Source organism: Maylandia zebra, linkage group LG20, assembly GCF_041146795.1.
Source record: "Maylandia zebra isolate NMK-2024a linkage group LG20, Mzebra_GT3a, whole genome shotgun sequence".
NCBI lineage: Eukaryota > Metazoa > Chordata > Actinopteri > Cichliformes > Cichlidae > Maylandia > Maylandia zebra.
In genome coordinates this window covers 17,387,180-17,405,336 of record NC_135186.1, presented here as the reverse complement: position 1 = coordinate 17,405,336, position 18,157 = coordinate 17,387,180, and the positions used below count along the sequence as shown (strand labels likewise).

Below are 18,157 nucleotides of genomic sequence, written 5' to 3'. Positions count from 1 at the left end.
CACGCAGCCACGAGGAAATGGTCAGAAAAAGGCCCCCAACCGGACATGACCGCTACCCCGGGTTGAGCCCCCCAAGGAAGATGCCTCCGGGGAACCCCCCGACGCTCTAAGCCTGTCCCTGCCCCCACACCAATCACAACATTGAAGGCGGGACCAAACTATGACCCCCCACCCCCACTAGGTGATGGAGCCGATCAAAGGAGCCCAGAGCAATTGATCTGATGTGGTGGCAGAGGCTGTATCAAAACTAATGTAATCTAATAGATAATTTCTATATTGGTTAGAATTAAGATTGTTTTTATTTTTCCAGTTCATGAGGACAGTTTTCTTGGCTATGCATAGGGCAGTGAAAACCATATGGGCTAAATTGTTTTCTGAGGTGACATTATCTAAGCTGCCCAACAAACACACTAAGGGGGAAGTTGGAATGTTACATTTCAGACACTTTGATAAGTCTTCACATATCTCGTGCCAAAACTTCTGCACTGGTGGACAGAACCAAAGAGCGTGAATGTAATTGTCTGGTGTATTGTTTTGACAGTGTGAGCAGTTGTTGGAAGATGTAAAGCCCATCTTGAACATCCGATGACCTGTATAGTGCACTCTATGTAGTATTTTGTATTGTATTAATTGCAGACTGGGATTTTTAATCAATTTAAAAGTTTTTAAGCATACCTGAGACCAGAAGTTTTGGTCTAAACTGACTGATAAATCTGCTTCCCACTTTGCAATAGGAAGGGATATTGATTCATCTAATTTAGAGAATGTTCTATATATTTTAGATAATAATTTGGGGGATTTAAGAGTAAGGAAATGTGCCGCACTTGGTGGTATTTGTAATTCAACTTGACTGAGGTTAAATTTCTTTTTTATTATGGATTTAATTTGTTGATATTCTAAAAAAATTTTCTTGTTGATCCCATATTGTGCAACTAGTCTGTCGAATGGGATCAATTCTGTTCCCTCCAATATATGTTCTAAGTATTTAATTCCTTTACAACTCCATTCTGGGAAGTTAATCATATTATTGTTTTGTAATATGTCAGGGTTATTCCAGATAGGTGTACGTTTGCATGGGATTAGTGAAGACTCCGTTATTTTTAGATACTCCCACCATGCTGTCAGAGAGAAGCTGATGTTGATACTTTTAAAGCATTCATGTTTTTTGATGTTTGAGCTAATAAATGGTAGGTCTGAAATCTCTAGATCCTTGCATAGTGCCTGTTCAACATCTAGCCAAGGTTCATCTAGGAAGGTATGTTTTGACCATTCTGAGATGAACTGAAGCCTGTTGGCTAAGAAGTATTGGTGAAAATTAGGCAGATCTAATCCTCCTCTATCCTTGGTTCTTTGTAGCGTTTTTAAGCTGATGCGCGGGGGTTTATCTTTCCAAAGGAATTTGGAAATATATGAATCCAGAGATCTGAACCAATCTTGTGATGGTTTGTTAGGGATCATCAAAAATAAGTAATTTATTTTTGGCAAGATCATCATTTTTATAGTGGCGACTGTTAAGGTTCAAAATTGACCTTTCACCAGGACAGAGGCTCACTGAGACTATGTGTATGTCTTCTACTAAATAAATGTTTTAACCAAGAACCTCTACTAAAACCTTAATATAAAATGACCTGATATATAAGTGTTTTGTAAGCATGTATTGCAATTCCTTCTATGGCTCCAAGTCACTTGCACAATAGATTGTCCGGACATCGCGCCGAACAAAGCTTCCAACCCCCAATTAATTGACCGAGCTCCAACTCTTTAATAAGCACAGATATGCATTGTGTATAAAATAGTCATAACTGCACCTGAAATACAAAATTAACATCATCATAAACATCTTAAGGCCATCTTAAAGCTATCTGTTACAATGTTAAAGCAATGATCATACTGCAGATTATATTATTAATGCAATGGTAATAATGATGATTATTTAACAATAGCAGTAAAATAATTTCCCTGCTCCACACGACCCTTCCCATGAGTGATATGGGTAAAGATTTCCATCTAGTCAGATCGCCTTCTACTTTCTTTAGAAGTGGGATGTGATTTAATTTAGTTAAGTCTGAAAGCTTAGGAGAAACATTAATACCTAAATATTTAATATTTCCGGATTGCAGTGGGGCAGAGGAAGAATTATGGAAGGAGCAGTTAATGGGGAGAACTGTAGATTTTGGCCAGTTAATTGAATAATCTGAAACTCTTGAAAACCAGTTTATTAGAGTAATTACCTCAGAGAGGTTGGTTTGTGTGTTTTGCAGAAAAAGCAACACATCATCCGCATAGAGACTGATTTTATGTTCTATGTTCTTACATTTTATGCCCTTAATTGTTGTAGCCTGTCTAAATGCTGCTGCTAGAGGTTCGATAAAAATTGCAAAAAGTGAAGGGGAGAGTGGGCATCCCTGTCTGGTGCCCCTCAGGAGATAGAAGCTGGAGGATGTCTGGTCATTTGTTCTGATACGAGCTGTTGGGGAATTGTATAATATTCTTATCCAGTTTATAAAAGAGTTTCCGAAACCAAATTTGTGTAAAGTTGCGAATAAAAATTTCCAGTTAACTCTGTCAAATGCTTTTTCTGCATCTAGGGATAATATTATGGTTTCAATGTTTTTATTGTATGAGTAGTCTATTAAATTAAGTAATCTACGAGTGTTTGTTGAGGAGTGCCAACCTTTTATGAAACCAGTTTGGTCAGGATGAATTAAGAGGGGGGTCATTTTCTCTAATCTCTTTGAGAGAGCTTTGCAGATTATTTTAAGGTCTACATTTAAAAGAGAAATTGGACGATAGCTTGAGGGAAATAAAGGGTCTTTGCCTGGTTTTAGCAGGAGACTAATGTTGGCAGAGTTCATATTTGGTGGTAATCTGCCATTTTCCTCGATTTCCTGCAACATTCCATGGAATACTGGTGCCAGAATTGTCCAGAATTCTTTGTAGAATTCTGCAGGGAAGCCGTCTAGACCTGGAGCCTTATTATTGGGCATACTTATCAGGGCTTCCTGGAACTCACTTGGTGTCAGTGGCGAATCCAGTTCCATTGCTTGACTGTCTAGTAATTTTGGGAGATTTACGTTGTCAAGAAACCGATCAATTTCATTTTTAGATGGGTTTATTTGTGGTGAGTATAAAGTTTCATAGAAATCCCTAAAAATGTTGTTTATTCTTCCAGGGTCATATATTGTGTTCCCTGATAAATCTTTAGCAGCACATATAGTTGTTTTTTTCTTTCTTTATTTTTAACTGGCTAGCTAGAAATCGACCTGATTTGTTACTGTGTTCAAAATTCTGCAAGCGAAGTCTTTGTATAAGGAATTGTGTTTTTTTATTAATAGTTTCATTTAATTCTAGTTTTGTTTTGCATATTTTGTTCAATGTTTCCTGATCTTGGTCGCACGCGTAGGCTTCTTCTAGTGATTTGATGGTTTTTTCTAATTCCTGAATGTTTTTGTTTTCTTCTTTCTTTTTGTGTGATGAGAAAGAAATTATTTTACCTCTCATCACAGCTTTTCCTGCTTCCCATAGAACAGACGCAGATATTCCGGGAGTGTCATTAAAGTCTAAGTATGAAGTCCATTCCTTTTTAAAATATTTAATAAAGTCTTCATCTTTAAGCAGTGATGTATTAAATCTCCAGTTTTTACTTGGCGTAGTATTATTCTTATGTATTAGTTTTAAAGATACAGGAGCATGATCACTGACAGCTATAGGATGGGCATCTCAGTGTCTGAAATGTCACTCAGCAGTGAGCTGCTGACCAAAAAATAATCCAGACGAGAATAGGAGTGATGAACATGCGAGAAAAAAGTATATTCCTTACTGTTGGGGTGAAGGGAGCGCCATGCATCGCGAAGGCCAAAGTCGCTCATATACTGTTTGATTATATTTGTGGACTGCCAATTGCGCTGAGTTCCTGCTGTGTTGAGCCTATCCATTTCTTCATTTAGTCCAAGGTTGAGGTCACCGCCAAGAATGAGTGCGCAATTGAGGTGTTCAGAGAGTGCACTAAAAAATCCGTGGAAGAATGAGGGTTCATCAACATTTGGACCATATATACTAACAATACATAGTTTTTTGTTCAATATTGATAGTTTAATAATTAGAAATCTACCCTCTGGATCTATAACTGTATCGAGTACTGTAAAATTAACATTTTTATGTATTAAAATTGCTACTCCCCGTTGTCTAGAATTATAACAGGCTGCAAACACGTTAGGAAACTCAGGTGTTTTAAGTTCGTTTAAACCTGTGACAGGTCTGTGAGTTTCTTGTAATAAAACCTGCACAGTCTCCTAATATGAATTCTTGTGATGACATGAAATAAGACAACTCTGCAAGCTCTCACAAGGCCGGGCCTCAGATGTTAAACGTAAATGAAAAATAAAACGATTGGAATCTTGCCAAATTTTCACAGACACTAAGAATTAAAAATATATATATATATGAATATATAGCATTATATTAAAATCAATAATCATTTAAGGTTTAAATGTGCAGTGACAGCATGTGTAAATGCAGCTTCCATTGTGAGAGCTTTTCGATGCACTCCGAGTCTCAGCTGCTGACTTTTACTTTTTACACTGCGTGTGAAAATGTGTTTGAAAAGTGCAAGTTGAGACATCTCTCCGCTATCTCTTTCTGCAATCCAATAAACCTGAAACGCAATTGAAATGTCAAATTGAATAGCGTCAGTGGCTGCGACCGGCGCCCGCAACTGCATCTACAGTAAGTACTGAGACAAACAACGCTTTAACAATCTTTATTTATCCAGGGAAGGATTTTGCTGAGTGCGCAGCTTCTCTGAACACATTCATACAGCCCTGTGCACTCACACCTGGGAGCTGTCACACACATCTGCAGACGGCCGCTCGCACTGTGCTGCAATCTGTCGAGCGGCTCGGCAAGTACAATGTTAAGGTCACTTTTGGTCAGACAGTCCAATAACTGCATCAAGATTGGAATAATATTATCAGCCTCCACAGCGCTGTCCTTTAGCTTCTGAACAATAACACAGCCTGCTGCTTGTGCCTCTCTGTCTTACACTGTGTTGGACAGAGGCTTGCAGGCTAATGAAGCATTTTAAACCGCTGGGGAGATTTGCCTTTATTTCAACCTCCAAATTAGCACCGTGGCCCATTTGAGTCTGTGAATACTTTAGATGCTGTTGGACTTTAGGAACAACTCTGTGTATTCAGATCTCAGCAGTAGTGTCATGATAAATGAGACAAATAATGTCCAACACTCAGAAATCTGACTTTTTGAGTCGAGTTGTTGCAAGATGCTGGATTCAAAGACATCTCTGCTTCCATGGGAGCCATTCAAAAAGTGCCAGCTATTCACTACAACAAAGAAACAAATTAGAATCTAAGAGTAGGTCCTTGTTTGTTACGTTCATATGCACCAGAATGCACATGCATGCACACAGGCAAGGGGACAATGAGCTGCCCACTCCTGCAGCTGCTTCAATGCCAGTCAGATGATTTACAGTGCATCAAGAAATGGGCCGATGTTCCTGCAAATTCTGAGCAAGAGCCGGCGCATGATTTGTTAGCTGGACCTCATGAACAAAGATGTTCAGGGGCACTTTTTTTATTTAGGAGAAAATTGCAAAAAAGCCAGGCTGTGCTCGCTGAAACCTCATTCACCTCTGAACCAACATCCAAGGTGAAAGATGAGCACTGTGGCATATCGGTGATGCACATCATGACAGAAGGATCAGAACATTACTGAAGGTTAGGGAACGCAAGATGGAGAAGTTTGACCATGTGCACGGCTAATGGACCGAGCTGATCTAGTCTGTATGTAGATTTTCAAGCTTTTATTACATCACCAACACTACGCTGGAGATATTTTAGGGTTATCCGCTGATCTGTCTGTCTGTCCGCTTCTCATGAATCTCAGTCACATTCTTGAGATTTATCTTAGACGGGTATTTTGACCATTAATCCAGAATTCATTCATCATTACGATCAAATGTAATCTTAATTTTTGAATTGAGGTCTTTTTCAGTCCCATTGCCCAAGGTGTAGGAAAACAAGCCATGCATGTATCTTCACAAAGGTTTGTGAAACAGTGAGTCAGAGTAGAGCTCACTGACTTCTTTAATCCTAGATATTCTCTGATAAACTGTAAATTGCATTATTAAAGCATTTAAGAACTGCAGCTTTAGAGCTAGAGAGAGTATTTGCAAAAGTCTTTTTTCTGTGAGTATCGATTAAATGCTTTGATAACTGAATAAGTGTGTTCCAAGTCTCCTGTGGCACAAAAACTGTACGCCGGGAGCTTCACGGCATAGGTTTCTACAGCTCAGCAGCTCCTGTAGGTGTAACATGTAGGTGGCCTAATTCTTTTGTCCATATAATGCATCTCCAAAAGGTTAAAGGTCAACTTCACTGTGATATTTATAGTTTCCTGCAATAATACTCCCTGCACCTTATATAATAGTCATAACTTAGCCGATTTTAGAAGGACATTGTGAGCCTGTTTCATATTATATAAACTAACCTTGGATCCGATGCTTGTGGTAATTGTGTCACTTCCTGAAAGCACTCGTGTTTTAAAAACTGTGGCTGCTGTCTAGTAACATCCATAGTTAAAGCATCCTCCTCTGTTGCTGTGTCCTATCAGAATCAACATTGTTGCCAAATAGAAATAATAATACTTTTTATTAAATTCCTTTAAAGTCTTCACTACATGTGCAGGATTAATCTGGACACATGTGGTTGCATCCTTGACTGGCTTGGAGAGGCATGCAGACAACAGTAATGGAAAATAAATCTAATGCTGAATTTATAAACTCGATCCCCCAAAGACAAACCTCCACAGTTGTCGTTGCAGATATTTACAAGCAAAAAAAAAGATCAACGGTGAAAAGAATCAACGGTAAGGTCTCTGTAAGAAATCAGGCTTTGTTTATGGAATGAGATGTTGCATATCTCCATCTCAGCATGTACCCAAAATGAACTTCATATGTAGAAAAATGACAAAGAAACATGATTTAAAGCTGTACTACCATCATTTTGTGCGCATGAATTCACTATTATTTCAGCAAAGGTAATTTCTACCAGTAACAAAAGCAGGTAGAGCAGTGTGTAGCCTTATAATTCTGGTGTCATGTTTGCCTTGTTCTGATGTAAGTGGTTAAAGGAGGAGGACGGGGAAGGTGTACTCACCAGTTAGAAGTGTTCCCCTCCATCCTTTGTTAAAAAGCATCACAGTCCAGCAGAGTCGGTCGACACAAAAATGAGCATACTGTGTGCCATTTGCTGATGTCGCTGGGTATTATACTTGTAATTTTTCAAATGGTTAACTACTGCACGGTGCAATTTGGAGCCGCCGACATGCAAAATGCGCAGTGCAGGCTTAAAAAGCCCAACTGGCCCAATTTTTCATCTTGCCTCTCCTTGGCCTGCTTTCTATATTTGTGTTTACAGTAACAACAACAAATGTATCTTTTTCCACGCCTAACTTTCTTTCAGTAATTCATCCCAATAAGCCACAGATGCTGGATTTGTGGACCACTTCAGTGCCGTTTGAATCGCCCCACTCTTTGCTGCTACTAATCGACAAACAGATGATTAGAGAAACAGAAAATCCTTCCACTGACATTTTTTAAGGTCCCTGCTCTGAGGAACATGAATGGGCAGGGTAAAGTAGGCTAAAGATGGCAGGAGAATGTGTCTGAAGTGTCCTTAGAGAGCAGCAGATCTCAGGTGGGCTAAACTGCTGTCAAGTTCATCGATACTGGCTTTACACCACAGTGCACAAAGACAGCCAGAGTCCTAGCTCCAGGCTCCCACTTTAAACAACTCCAGAGCCTGCTATCAAACTGCTCTGGTCGGCCGTCAATATCGCTTCTGTCTCCATCTCTCTCTTCACAGCTTTTATCCATGGCAGTGTGTTTGAGTTCAGGGGGATTGCGTGGTATGAGTGAGAAAGCATTCTCATGACTGCAGAGAGGCACAGGAGTGTGTCGTTCCTTTGTGGTACAGTCAGAAAGGGTATCCAGCCAGCTCCCTTGTGCTGGACTCTAACTGGATTTAGGTCCTGAAAGTTTCTCCTCCAGCTCTACTCTTTCACGCCTGATTGACACACCTTTAAAAAAGGGCTGTACATTTTTGTGACACCTTAATTAGATCTGGCGTGAAGCAAAAACCTGCACTTCGACCCACATCACCTGCCATCCCTGAAGAGAAAATGAATCACGTCTCACATTCAGCCAGTTGACTTCACAGCTCTCACTTAATTCATTTGTTGGGGTTTTCTAAAGCCCTCCGTCTTACAAGAGAATGTTAAGATCAGCTCATATGTGTGGTTTCACATCAAACTTCTTAGACTAGAGCACATTCTTAATTTTAGGACTCTACAGGACTAAACTTTGTATGATTCACAGATTAAAATAATACTTACTTATCTTACACTAGGGCTTGGAGCAGTACCTCAAGTTGTACCACCTTTCTTCTGCATGGCTGACCTTTGCAAACATGCTTGGACATCAGGTGTGTAGGGCTTCTGCAAGTCGGAGATGACCATATTAGGGATATCCCTTCTCTCTGACATCACAGAGAGCCACGAGTTAAAAAAAAAAAAACTGTCCTAAATTGTGTGTTTGTGTGTGAAGTTGGCTCAGAGTTTACGCAGACACTGACCTCGTTATTTTTGCAGATGAGCATCGACCATTTTAACAAGACTCACTGAGGTTTACAATTCACTATAAGTAGAGTTACACACATCTGTAATATTAAGGTTGCATAAGCATTCATGCTCCTTTGTTTTCGCTCCTTCCTCTCTTCAAACTTAAATCTCACTCATAGAAAATGATGCTAACTGCTGAAAACAGAAATATAGAATTTATAAAGAGAAACAATACTGGAGTACGGTGATGTTCCAGCTTAGATTTTTAGTTACTCATGTCATTGCAGATACAGAACAAGGTTTTACAGTTGGGCTTGTAATGCATTTTATTCATGAGCTGTTACACGCATATTAGCAAATTAAAGCAAATTAGAAGCTTTCACTGAGAAATGAGAAACACCCATGCTCTATGCTGTGAGCATGCTTGGGTGTATGTGACTACACTCCAGCCACAGCAAGAGTTGTGAAGAGCACTTATGAAATCTCTAAGGGTCATGAGACGCTAAAGAGGATGCATGGATGTGGAATAACACCTGCAGGGGAGCTCTTGCGGGGAAATACATGCTCAAGGATGGGGGAACAGGCTCGAGTCCCAGAGGGGGAGCGAATGTATTGCTACATTTCCCATCATTCCTAATGTGTCAGGCCTGTTTCGGCTTCATGTGACAGCCTTAAAGGCTGATGGAGCGTGGCCTCCAGCATCAGCAGCTTCTACCGCCAAGCCTCTCACCTTCCCTCATTTAGGAGCATTGTCTCTCGATGAGTATCATTTGTCACCATTGACTTGCAGACACCTGTGCCGGGTGTCTTTTTTTTCCCCCCGCAGCCCTAGCCCATTTCCACAGTTGGTAAACAGCTAAATCCCTCTCCCAATCAATGCAGCCTATTTAACTTGAGCTATTGACTCGGCTGCCTCTCAACAGACTTGAGAGGCTGAAAAAAATACAAACAAATTAGACGGGTGAGAAAGAACAACAGAAATGGTGGCACAGACTATGAAAAGTCACATTTTCAATAATGAGCTTTTGGCAGCAGGAGGGAACAAAGTGACAGAGTGGAGGCGAAGGAAGCGAAGGAGAGTAAGAAGCGAGGGAAAACAGAGGAGGAATCGATCGATACGAACAGATAATCACCAGGCTTTTGTCCCACTGTGTAAAGAGTGTGACATTGCAGTGGTGGGCACGGCAGGGAAGAGATCAATGGGCTGCTTTCTGTTGATCCGTAATCCTTAACTATCTATAAGTAATTAACCTTCAGAGGAGAATGCAGGGAAGAAATAAATGGAGAAATTAGAGGGGGAATAGCAATGAGCAGAAGTAAAAAACAGAAGCTACCTTGCACTCACCAGATAACAGCACAGGAAACCAAATTAATAGTTGTCTCCAGTGCTGCCTCTGCAGTTTGCAGCATCTGATTCGGTTTTGTTTCTGTCAGACTGCATTGGCTGCAAGTGACTGCGTCTCCCTGTGGTCTTCAGACAACGATAAAAAAAATAATGGCTGCTTTTAGAAAAGGGGAATCTAATCTCGATTTGAAAGCACATGCTTGAAACCTAGTATTTTTTTCCTGTTTTGTTCTGGTTTTAGGGAAGGATCTAGTGTGGTCTTATCCTCTCCGGCCTGATGAGTGAATCCTCTGCCAAAGCCTGTCTCCTAAAGAAGATGGAGGGGAGTGATCCTATTAGGAGTCAGAGTGCCCTCTGTCGGTGCTAGAAAAACAAAGACAGTGGCACCTCTTCTGAAATAAATAAATAAATGAATATCTACGACACATTTTCATTTGGAGACAGAACATACTATCCCATCATTTCTGCTCTACTTGATAGCAGGAAATGGGAAAGACGAGGAAATCACATGCAGCAAAGTGTCTGGAAGGCTGGATTCAAACCCCAGACTCTGCAATACGTCTCAGCGCTGATACATGGCACGCTCTCTACCGGGACGCCCTTACCCCTAGCTATTTTTAAACTGCTGTAGGTGTGACAATCTCAGTTTCATGAGCAATCGGTACAGTTCAATGAACACAGCACAGTCACAGTGGTATCTATACAGGGTTTAATGGCACACGAATGCCCACTGAGTACATCGCAGTCCACTCAAATCAAATGAAATCAAATTCTTACTGATCTCTGCTCATCAGAAACCCCTTAAGAATGTTTAAGTTAGTAAAAGGCATATCATGTTGCTGAAATTTGTCACATTCATACACAATGATACAACAGACTGGTGGCTTTATGAGAAGAAAGCAGTATGTGGAGCAATAGTCATTAGTGATTACAATATGGCCACTGTAGAAAGCTTTTAGCGAGTAAATATAATGGTAAAAATTACAAATTACAAGGTCATTATGAGCAATGACTGCAAAATTTGGTAAATTATGATAATCAGGTAAAAACAAAGCACTAAAGGTACTTTCTAATAAACGTAAATGGCAAACCATACAATTATACAACAACAAAGAAATCAAAACACAAAAAAAGAGGAAAAACTTTGTTTAGGCTCTGCAGTGTGGCTTGAGGACACATTCCAGTGGATACCAATCTGAGCTGAGAGCTCCTACTTCATCTATCAGTGTGCGAGAGAGTCAAGGGTAAATCCTGGCTGGTGGAAACGCTTCTTCACCAAAAGGGACACCTGAACATTTGGAGGAGAAAAGAAAATGTCAAATTAAAAGAAGAGAAAGAAAAAGAGATCAACCTGTGGCACAGTAATTGCATTTAAAACTGCCCAAGATAACTTTTCTGCAACAATCTTCACACATTCAAAGTCATGACTTCAGTTTGATTTAAGGTGGATTCTTGCAGCCAGGCTCTGACTAACCCTGAAGCTGAAAATGTAAGGCATACTGACCATCCGATGTAGCACTGGCACAGATTTTCATGTGAGGTGGCTTGTTTGATGAGGAGCTCTACTTGTGTCGGCACATCCAGCGTCTCTTCGTTAGAGAAGTCACGACCTATAGGGAACAAACTCTGGTCACAGATCTGCTCCGGCAAAATCAATCTGCAAACACGGCTCGACTTTGTTCAGACAACACAAAGGTGCTTTTAGGATAGTGCAAGATCTGAAAAGACCTCTCGTCTCTGTTATGTTCCCTTTTGTTATTAAAGCTCTGCTGAGCTCATTTTTGATCAGACATTAAATTGGAAATGTATGCGAGGGACTTGGGACTGGTTTGGTTTCAGGAGGATGCTGATGGACTGCAAGTCCCTGCTTATCCAAGAAATTTAACTTTAAGTATGTTTTGTACCTCCAGTACAATGTGTTTAAATTAAAAATATTATTCATAAATCTTTAGCATTTACTTATTTAAAAAAAGAGGGTACTTTATCGACGGGAGAGTGAAATGTGCAGTAAAAATGTCCCACTTACCCGTAAGTTTGTCTCGCACTCTGTTAATAATCTGAATAGCCTTCTTGTTGAGTGCCTCAGGTTGTACCAAGCCATCTCCAACTAAAAACACGCACACACACACACACACAAAAATACTAGCATCAACAACTATTGGCAGCTTTAAAAAAACAAATTATGCTGTGTCTATACCAAACCTGTTCGCAGCTAAAGGAAATCAAAGCAGATTTGTGTCCTGCCTTACCACAGAGCAGTGACTTGCAGCGATCATTATGACAGCGAGTGCTCAGTATTTTGATGGCAAAATAAGCAGAGCAGACCTAAAAAGCTGTAATACAACAAAATAAAATCACTTAAGTCTGAATAAGCAGGTAACTCACTGAAGGAGTGAATCGACTCGGGCACAGTGGTCCCTGCTTTCTTGTGCGTGGTCTCTCCAAGGTCAATTCCCTCAAGAGCCTCTGTAGATGACGCCACATAGTCAGAGATTAAAAAAACGATTTTTCCTTTATTAAATAGAAAATGAAACATAGTTATGGTTACAGCTTGTGTTGGAAACTGACCAACTGACTGCCCGGCGGTGTACGAGTCGGTCCTGGTGCGGGAGCGTTTGGTTCCTTTTGTGTTTGCTGTGGGCGAAACGGGAAAAGTGTGCATTTAAAAACATACACAAACTCCTCTGGAGCATATTTCATTTACCTCATTTACCAGGAAGGATCACCACCTCTCTGACTGCTTTAAAGACAGAAACTCGGGTTTCTTCCACAGTTATGTGCACTATTCATTAAAAGTGGTCAGATTATAGGAAAGGCCTCTCTCTTTATGTTGTCCCCCAGATTTATTCTACCCATCTGTGACCTGAAAGTCATGTTTCCAGCTCCTTTGCATTAAATGGGTCCGGTTTGCTCTGGTGGCTATTCGGTAAATGGCTATAGTAACACACACTGTAGAGAATACACTAATGAGCGTTTAACTAATGCAGCTGTAAGTCCCTGTAAGGAGAAAGTGGTTTTATGCACAGATCCCTGGCTGCTTCTTATTTCTTAAACATACTAACCCCAAAATGCTGAACTCCTTTATAATCAAAGTGACATATTCCACTTTTTTTTTATTAAATGTCTTGCTAAAGGCAACCATAACAGTATTAGTAGAGAAGGTGCCACAGAGATTTATTCACTGTGTACACTTGAGTTTAACCAGCGACCTTTAGATGTCTGAAGCACTTCATTAACCGTTTCTCTCGAAAACACAAGCTAAGCAGAAGTCCAGTGCAGCTTGATGCGAGTAGATTTAACGCTCCCCACTCTTCACCGCCACAAAAAGAAGTCTTTCAGCTTGAACAAGTGTAATCTGCTCTGACTTTAACCAAACTGTTACCGGTCTGAGCTGGTATGCTGCTGTGGTTATGTGAGGCTGTAATATGTTGATCTAACATCTGTACTCAATTTAAACAGCTGGCATTTCCTTACTGTCCATAAGCCTCCAGTTGAGCAGCGGGTCGTAGACGAAGGCCTCCAGCACAGCCATGACGCTGTCCCGGTGCTCCCTCAGCACCTCCATCACTGTGTGGCACGTGATCCTGTAGTTACCATCCAAGCCCGTCACCTGACGCACATGACATTTGGGAATTAGGTTTCCATTCTGCGTGTGCACGTCACAGAAATATCAGTATACTTGTAAACAATGATCCAATAACATGTTCTGAGTTTAGTAGTAGAACAGCCTCTCTGTTTGTATTTAGAAGGCTGAAAATAAGTTTTAAGAAGATTTCATATGTCTAAAAAAAACAAAACAAAAAAAAACCTTTTGCAGTAGCTTAAAAGGCAAAACTTAAACCTCTTACAATGCAGAATTTTATTTCTTGATGCTTTCATTTTTAATTCCTTTCCTTCCTTTGCTCATTAAATTCAAGGCACAGTGAGTCACAGCTTCTGATAAAACTCTGCACAGTCACAGAAGACTAATTATTATTTGGAATGAAATAAAGAAGACAAAGAAAAAGCAGCTCAGGCAGGATTCACTTCAGTAGAGGAATACTTGTCGTGTTTAAGGGTGGGGGCCTTTGACACCAGAATAAAATGAATGTACTAGAAAGACTTTTCTGTTGCAGAGTCTCCGACTGTCTAACCTAATTAAACGGGACTATAACTGCTTTAAGCTAGGCCATAGGGAGGAGTGAAAGAGGCATTTGGCAGGTGGGGAAACCCTAAGATCTGCCATAGCGGTGCAGCAGAGAAAAATGACTTGCCTTAAAATAACTGACATTGATTTGAACTGTGAGCTCCGGCAGATTTTTCTTTGTGCCCACAAAAGCTTTGATCAGCTGACCAAAGCCAATTCTCTTGGCTCTCAGGTTTAAGTCTTTGTGTTTAAGTCAACTACATGATTTTGCATCATGACTGTTTTCAAACCCCTGGCCACAATGAAGCTAGTATAAAGGTGGATGTTGCTAAGTGAAACGAACAAGCATCATCGTCCTAAATTCAAACTGAGAATGTAATCAATGACCTAACCTAACCGTGATAATGGACAAAACAGCAGCACCAGGCCAACACGGTCTGTGGCTAAAATTTACCACAAATACAGAATTACATTTTTTGTGGTCATTCCTCAGCGAGCAGGAGAGATACTTAACCAGCTTTATTAATATCTGCCTGTGCGAACAAATGACAAGGAAAAGGTAAGAGCAGGGGTGACGCTGCTCTGTACTGTTGAGCAAATATCTCCATGACACCAGGCACAAGAAATGCCAATCTGTAGCACCTGGAAAATGAACTTTCTTCATAATATTATGTATTGAACTACCTATCAGATTGAATGACTCATGACCACACATGGTGTTACCGTGAGCACACTTTACCACACTTCATACAGTTTGTCACACGCCAGCATAGTCGTATACCTCCATAGCATTGGTTAGCATCCTAGTCAGTCGGAAGGGAATCTTTTCAGGGAACTTTTCTCTGGTCATGGCCACCTGTTAGAAATGTATACGAGGGTAAGTTTAAAAAATATATTTAAATATATATCAGAGAAGTTTGTAATATATTTAATACAAATCTCCTCCCACCTCAAAACAGTCTCCAAAGTCGATGTGTAGGATCTTGCCGCTTAACCGGTCTAACATCAAATTGGATGGATGCCTGGAGAACAGAAACATCTCCTCAATAATGTTTTACCATTTTCTTTGTGGCCATGCTAACACTTTTTTACATTAATATAGGGTTTTTAGTGTTTTGTTTGAGAAGCTCACCTGTCACCCAGTCCGAGGATGTAGCCCACCATGGACATCACAGCCAGGGATCGAGTGTAGTTCGTCCTCCTGTCGAACCACACCTGTAGGAGAAATAACATTTGTGTTCTGAGCGCTCCTCTAGGTCATAATAAAAAAATATTGTGGGAAATGAAACAGAAATCTCTGGCAGGCTGCTGAACACATCTTTCCAGACACTTAAACACATGGAGCATCAGGTACACGGGGTACTAAAACTGATTCAATTTGATGGTCTCTTAGTGAAATCCTGCAGAGTCAGTGCTTTAAAAGTAGGACAGATAACCCAGAAAACCCATTCTTTAGGGAAAACAATTTTATTTCACTACACCTGTATCCCCGCAGTAATCAGAAAAATGAGAAACTACAAAGACCTACTTTGCTTGGTCTGCATCCAATGAAAACCTTTCCCAAAGGAAGACCAGTTTTGAGGTGACGCGGTATTTTATTTAGGAAGAGATGTTAATTCAAGAAGTTATTGGATCTATAACTCTCTTGATATTTTATCCAAGTACCACTGAATACATAAAGATAGTGAAAAGACCAAGTCCCCTCCTCTGCACTGCTGACAAAGTATAGAAGTGAAGCACTTTACCTCAGAGCTGGGGCTCTTGAGCCACAAGAGCTTGGCCAGGTCGTCTCCGGCTGTGTTATTGACAGCATGTTCAAACACCTCCACCTTCTCCATCAGCGTCAGGTGGTCGTAGTCTGGAGCCATCTGGAGTGAGAGTTGAAAGTCTTTAAAGTCTTTCGCTATTCAGAATTTAAAAATTCAAACAATTAGCAAGAAGCACAGGTGATCGACAGAACATAGACATTCATAAAACTTGAGTTGTCACCCCCATGGTGTTCGATTGTGTTCAAAATGTAACTGCTCACCAGTATAAGAAAAGACATTTACAAATGTTAATCAAATACTTTTGGAAATAAACCGCTGTTCTTAAATATCTGATATTTGGTTTCTTTCTGTTTTTATTCAGACCACCGACAGCCTGGGGGCCTGCAAGAGGCAGCTAGGATAGGCTGTTAATATGTTTAAAAGGGAAAAAAAAGTCAGATTAATCTGATTGAAAATCATAAACTGGATGCAAATTGTGCAAATCTTTTTCTGGTTTTAAGGCCTTGTAAACGTCACACTATAAGCCACATTCACCCATTTGCTGTTTCTATCACAGACACACTCACACACAGCTGAAGTGAAGTGTTTGTCCTTCATGATTTTTCCCCAACGACATTTTGGCATGAAGACTGAAGGAGCCAGACTTTCCCCCCTGATCCTGGTATTGGGTCAAGAGCTTTTACTTTCTGCAGTGATGTTTTAGCAAAGAAAATTATGTATTTTGTTGTTCTCCTTTGACTAATTAGGAATTCCGGGGGGGATCTGCAGTTAATTTGTGACAATTAAAAATCTGTAAATGTGTTTTCACAAAGAGTGATTGGTATTCATCAATATAATCACTGGAAACAGATGCTTCCTCAGCTCTGATGAATCTATTTAGTGTGTAGTTTTATATGAAAATGACAATTTATATAAACGAATAGGACCAGCTTGTTGGCACGAAACATAAACAACATGTGAGTACGTTCAGCCAATAACACATTAAAATGTATTTAGTAAGACAGGAAGTTAATTCATCATGTGAATGTGTTTTTTGTGACATGCTGAAGTTCCAAAGGAAGCTAACTGGCTGAAAAAGTAACTAATGGGATCAAACAACGTAAATAAGCACATAGTTGGAGAGAAAACATCCTGAAACTGTTGTCACTTATTCAGACAGTGGAAATAGAAGCAGTTCCTCACCCTGAGCATGATGCGATGTTCAATGTTGAGCAAAATCTTTTTCTTCTCTCTGTAGTCTCTGATGAGGGCATGCAGGGTGTCACAGTGGGGCACCCAGCCAATCAGGCCCGAGTTGGTGGACAGGGGGATCACTGCGTAGCGCTGAATGCTGATGAAGACAACACACAGCCGGGTTGAGCACAAACAACTTTGTCAGGTATGTGCGAGGTGAGTAAAACACAACTGTTTCTTGGAATTTGTGCGTGTGTGGTGACGCCAGAGTGTGTGTCTACCTGAGGTTCTTGCGCAAGGACGCAGGGTCGTTTGCCAGAAGCGTGTTAACCAGACCGAACAGCTGCATGACTCTCTCATCCTGCCTCAAGTCCTCATGGCCCTTCAACAGGAACATGAACTCGTGGCCATTACTACCTGCAGATGGGGCAATAAAATACAACAATGATGGACTGCTTGAACAATGGAAAGAAATGCATAAATAAACTCTTAATGGTTGGAAATGGCAGTGCTCTGTATTTTTGCCAGGGTCAACTCATACTCCTCTGAGTATGAGAACAAATGAGAACAAAATGATCAGCTCACCTTTGGTGAGCTTTGTCAAAAATTCCCCAAGTGCTTTTCAACAGAGCGAGAAATTTTCAACACAGGATTTCTAAATATACTAGTTTTCTATACTGACCTTTACCCTGAGCCATAGCACAAAGTACTGCTGTGCAATTTAGGTGTTTTAACTTTGCAATGCTAAAAGTTTGTAAAATTAAGCTTAAACTGAGGTTTATCTTCCAATTTACACACAGTAGAAAAACTTCGGCGAGTGTTTGAGCTGTCACTTCAGAAATCATCGTGCCACGAACTAAAGAAGAATTCCAGCAAAAAGGATTCGCAACTGACTATTAGCATCAGGACGCGAATAATTCTGACCAAATAAACAGCAGATATGCAATAAAGGATTAAAAAGACTCTGAAAGCCTATGATGCTTATGAAGTACCACAATACTTTCAGTATGTTAATAGCTGCTGGATGAACTATGATATTGACTCAGTCCTCTTGAGCAGAATGAAGTTTTCAGCATGACAGACAGGAAAACATGTTTCACTTATCTGAAT

General features: G+C 40.3%; 1 protein-coding gene across 1 annotated transcript; it reads right to left on the bottom strand.

Moving 5' to 3' along the window:
* Positions 1–10,671: 10,671 nt before the first annotated feature.
* Positions 10,672–17,464, bottom strand: LOC143414316 (serine/threonine-protein kinase mTOR-like; the record flags this gene model as incomplete). The annotated part of the gene is given in 12 exon segments (XM_076878440.1): positions 10,672–11,267; positions 11,484–11,589; positions 12,006–12,086; positions 12,365–12,445; positions 12,548–12,613; positions 13,454–13,589; positions 14,887–14,961; positions 15,055–15,127; positions 15,238–15,320; positions 15,851–15,973; positions 17,057–17,204; positions 17,329–17,464. Coding segments are annotated over 12 exon segments (1,124 nt in total), but the record flags the coding sequence as incomplete, so codon positions are not given.
* Between the last annotated feature and the right edge of the window lie 693 nt (positions 17,465–18,157).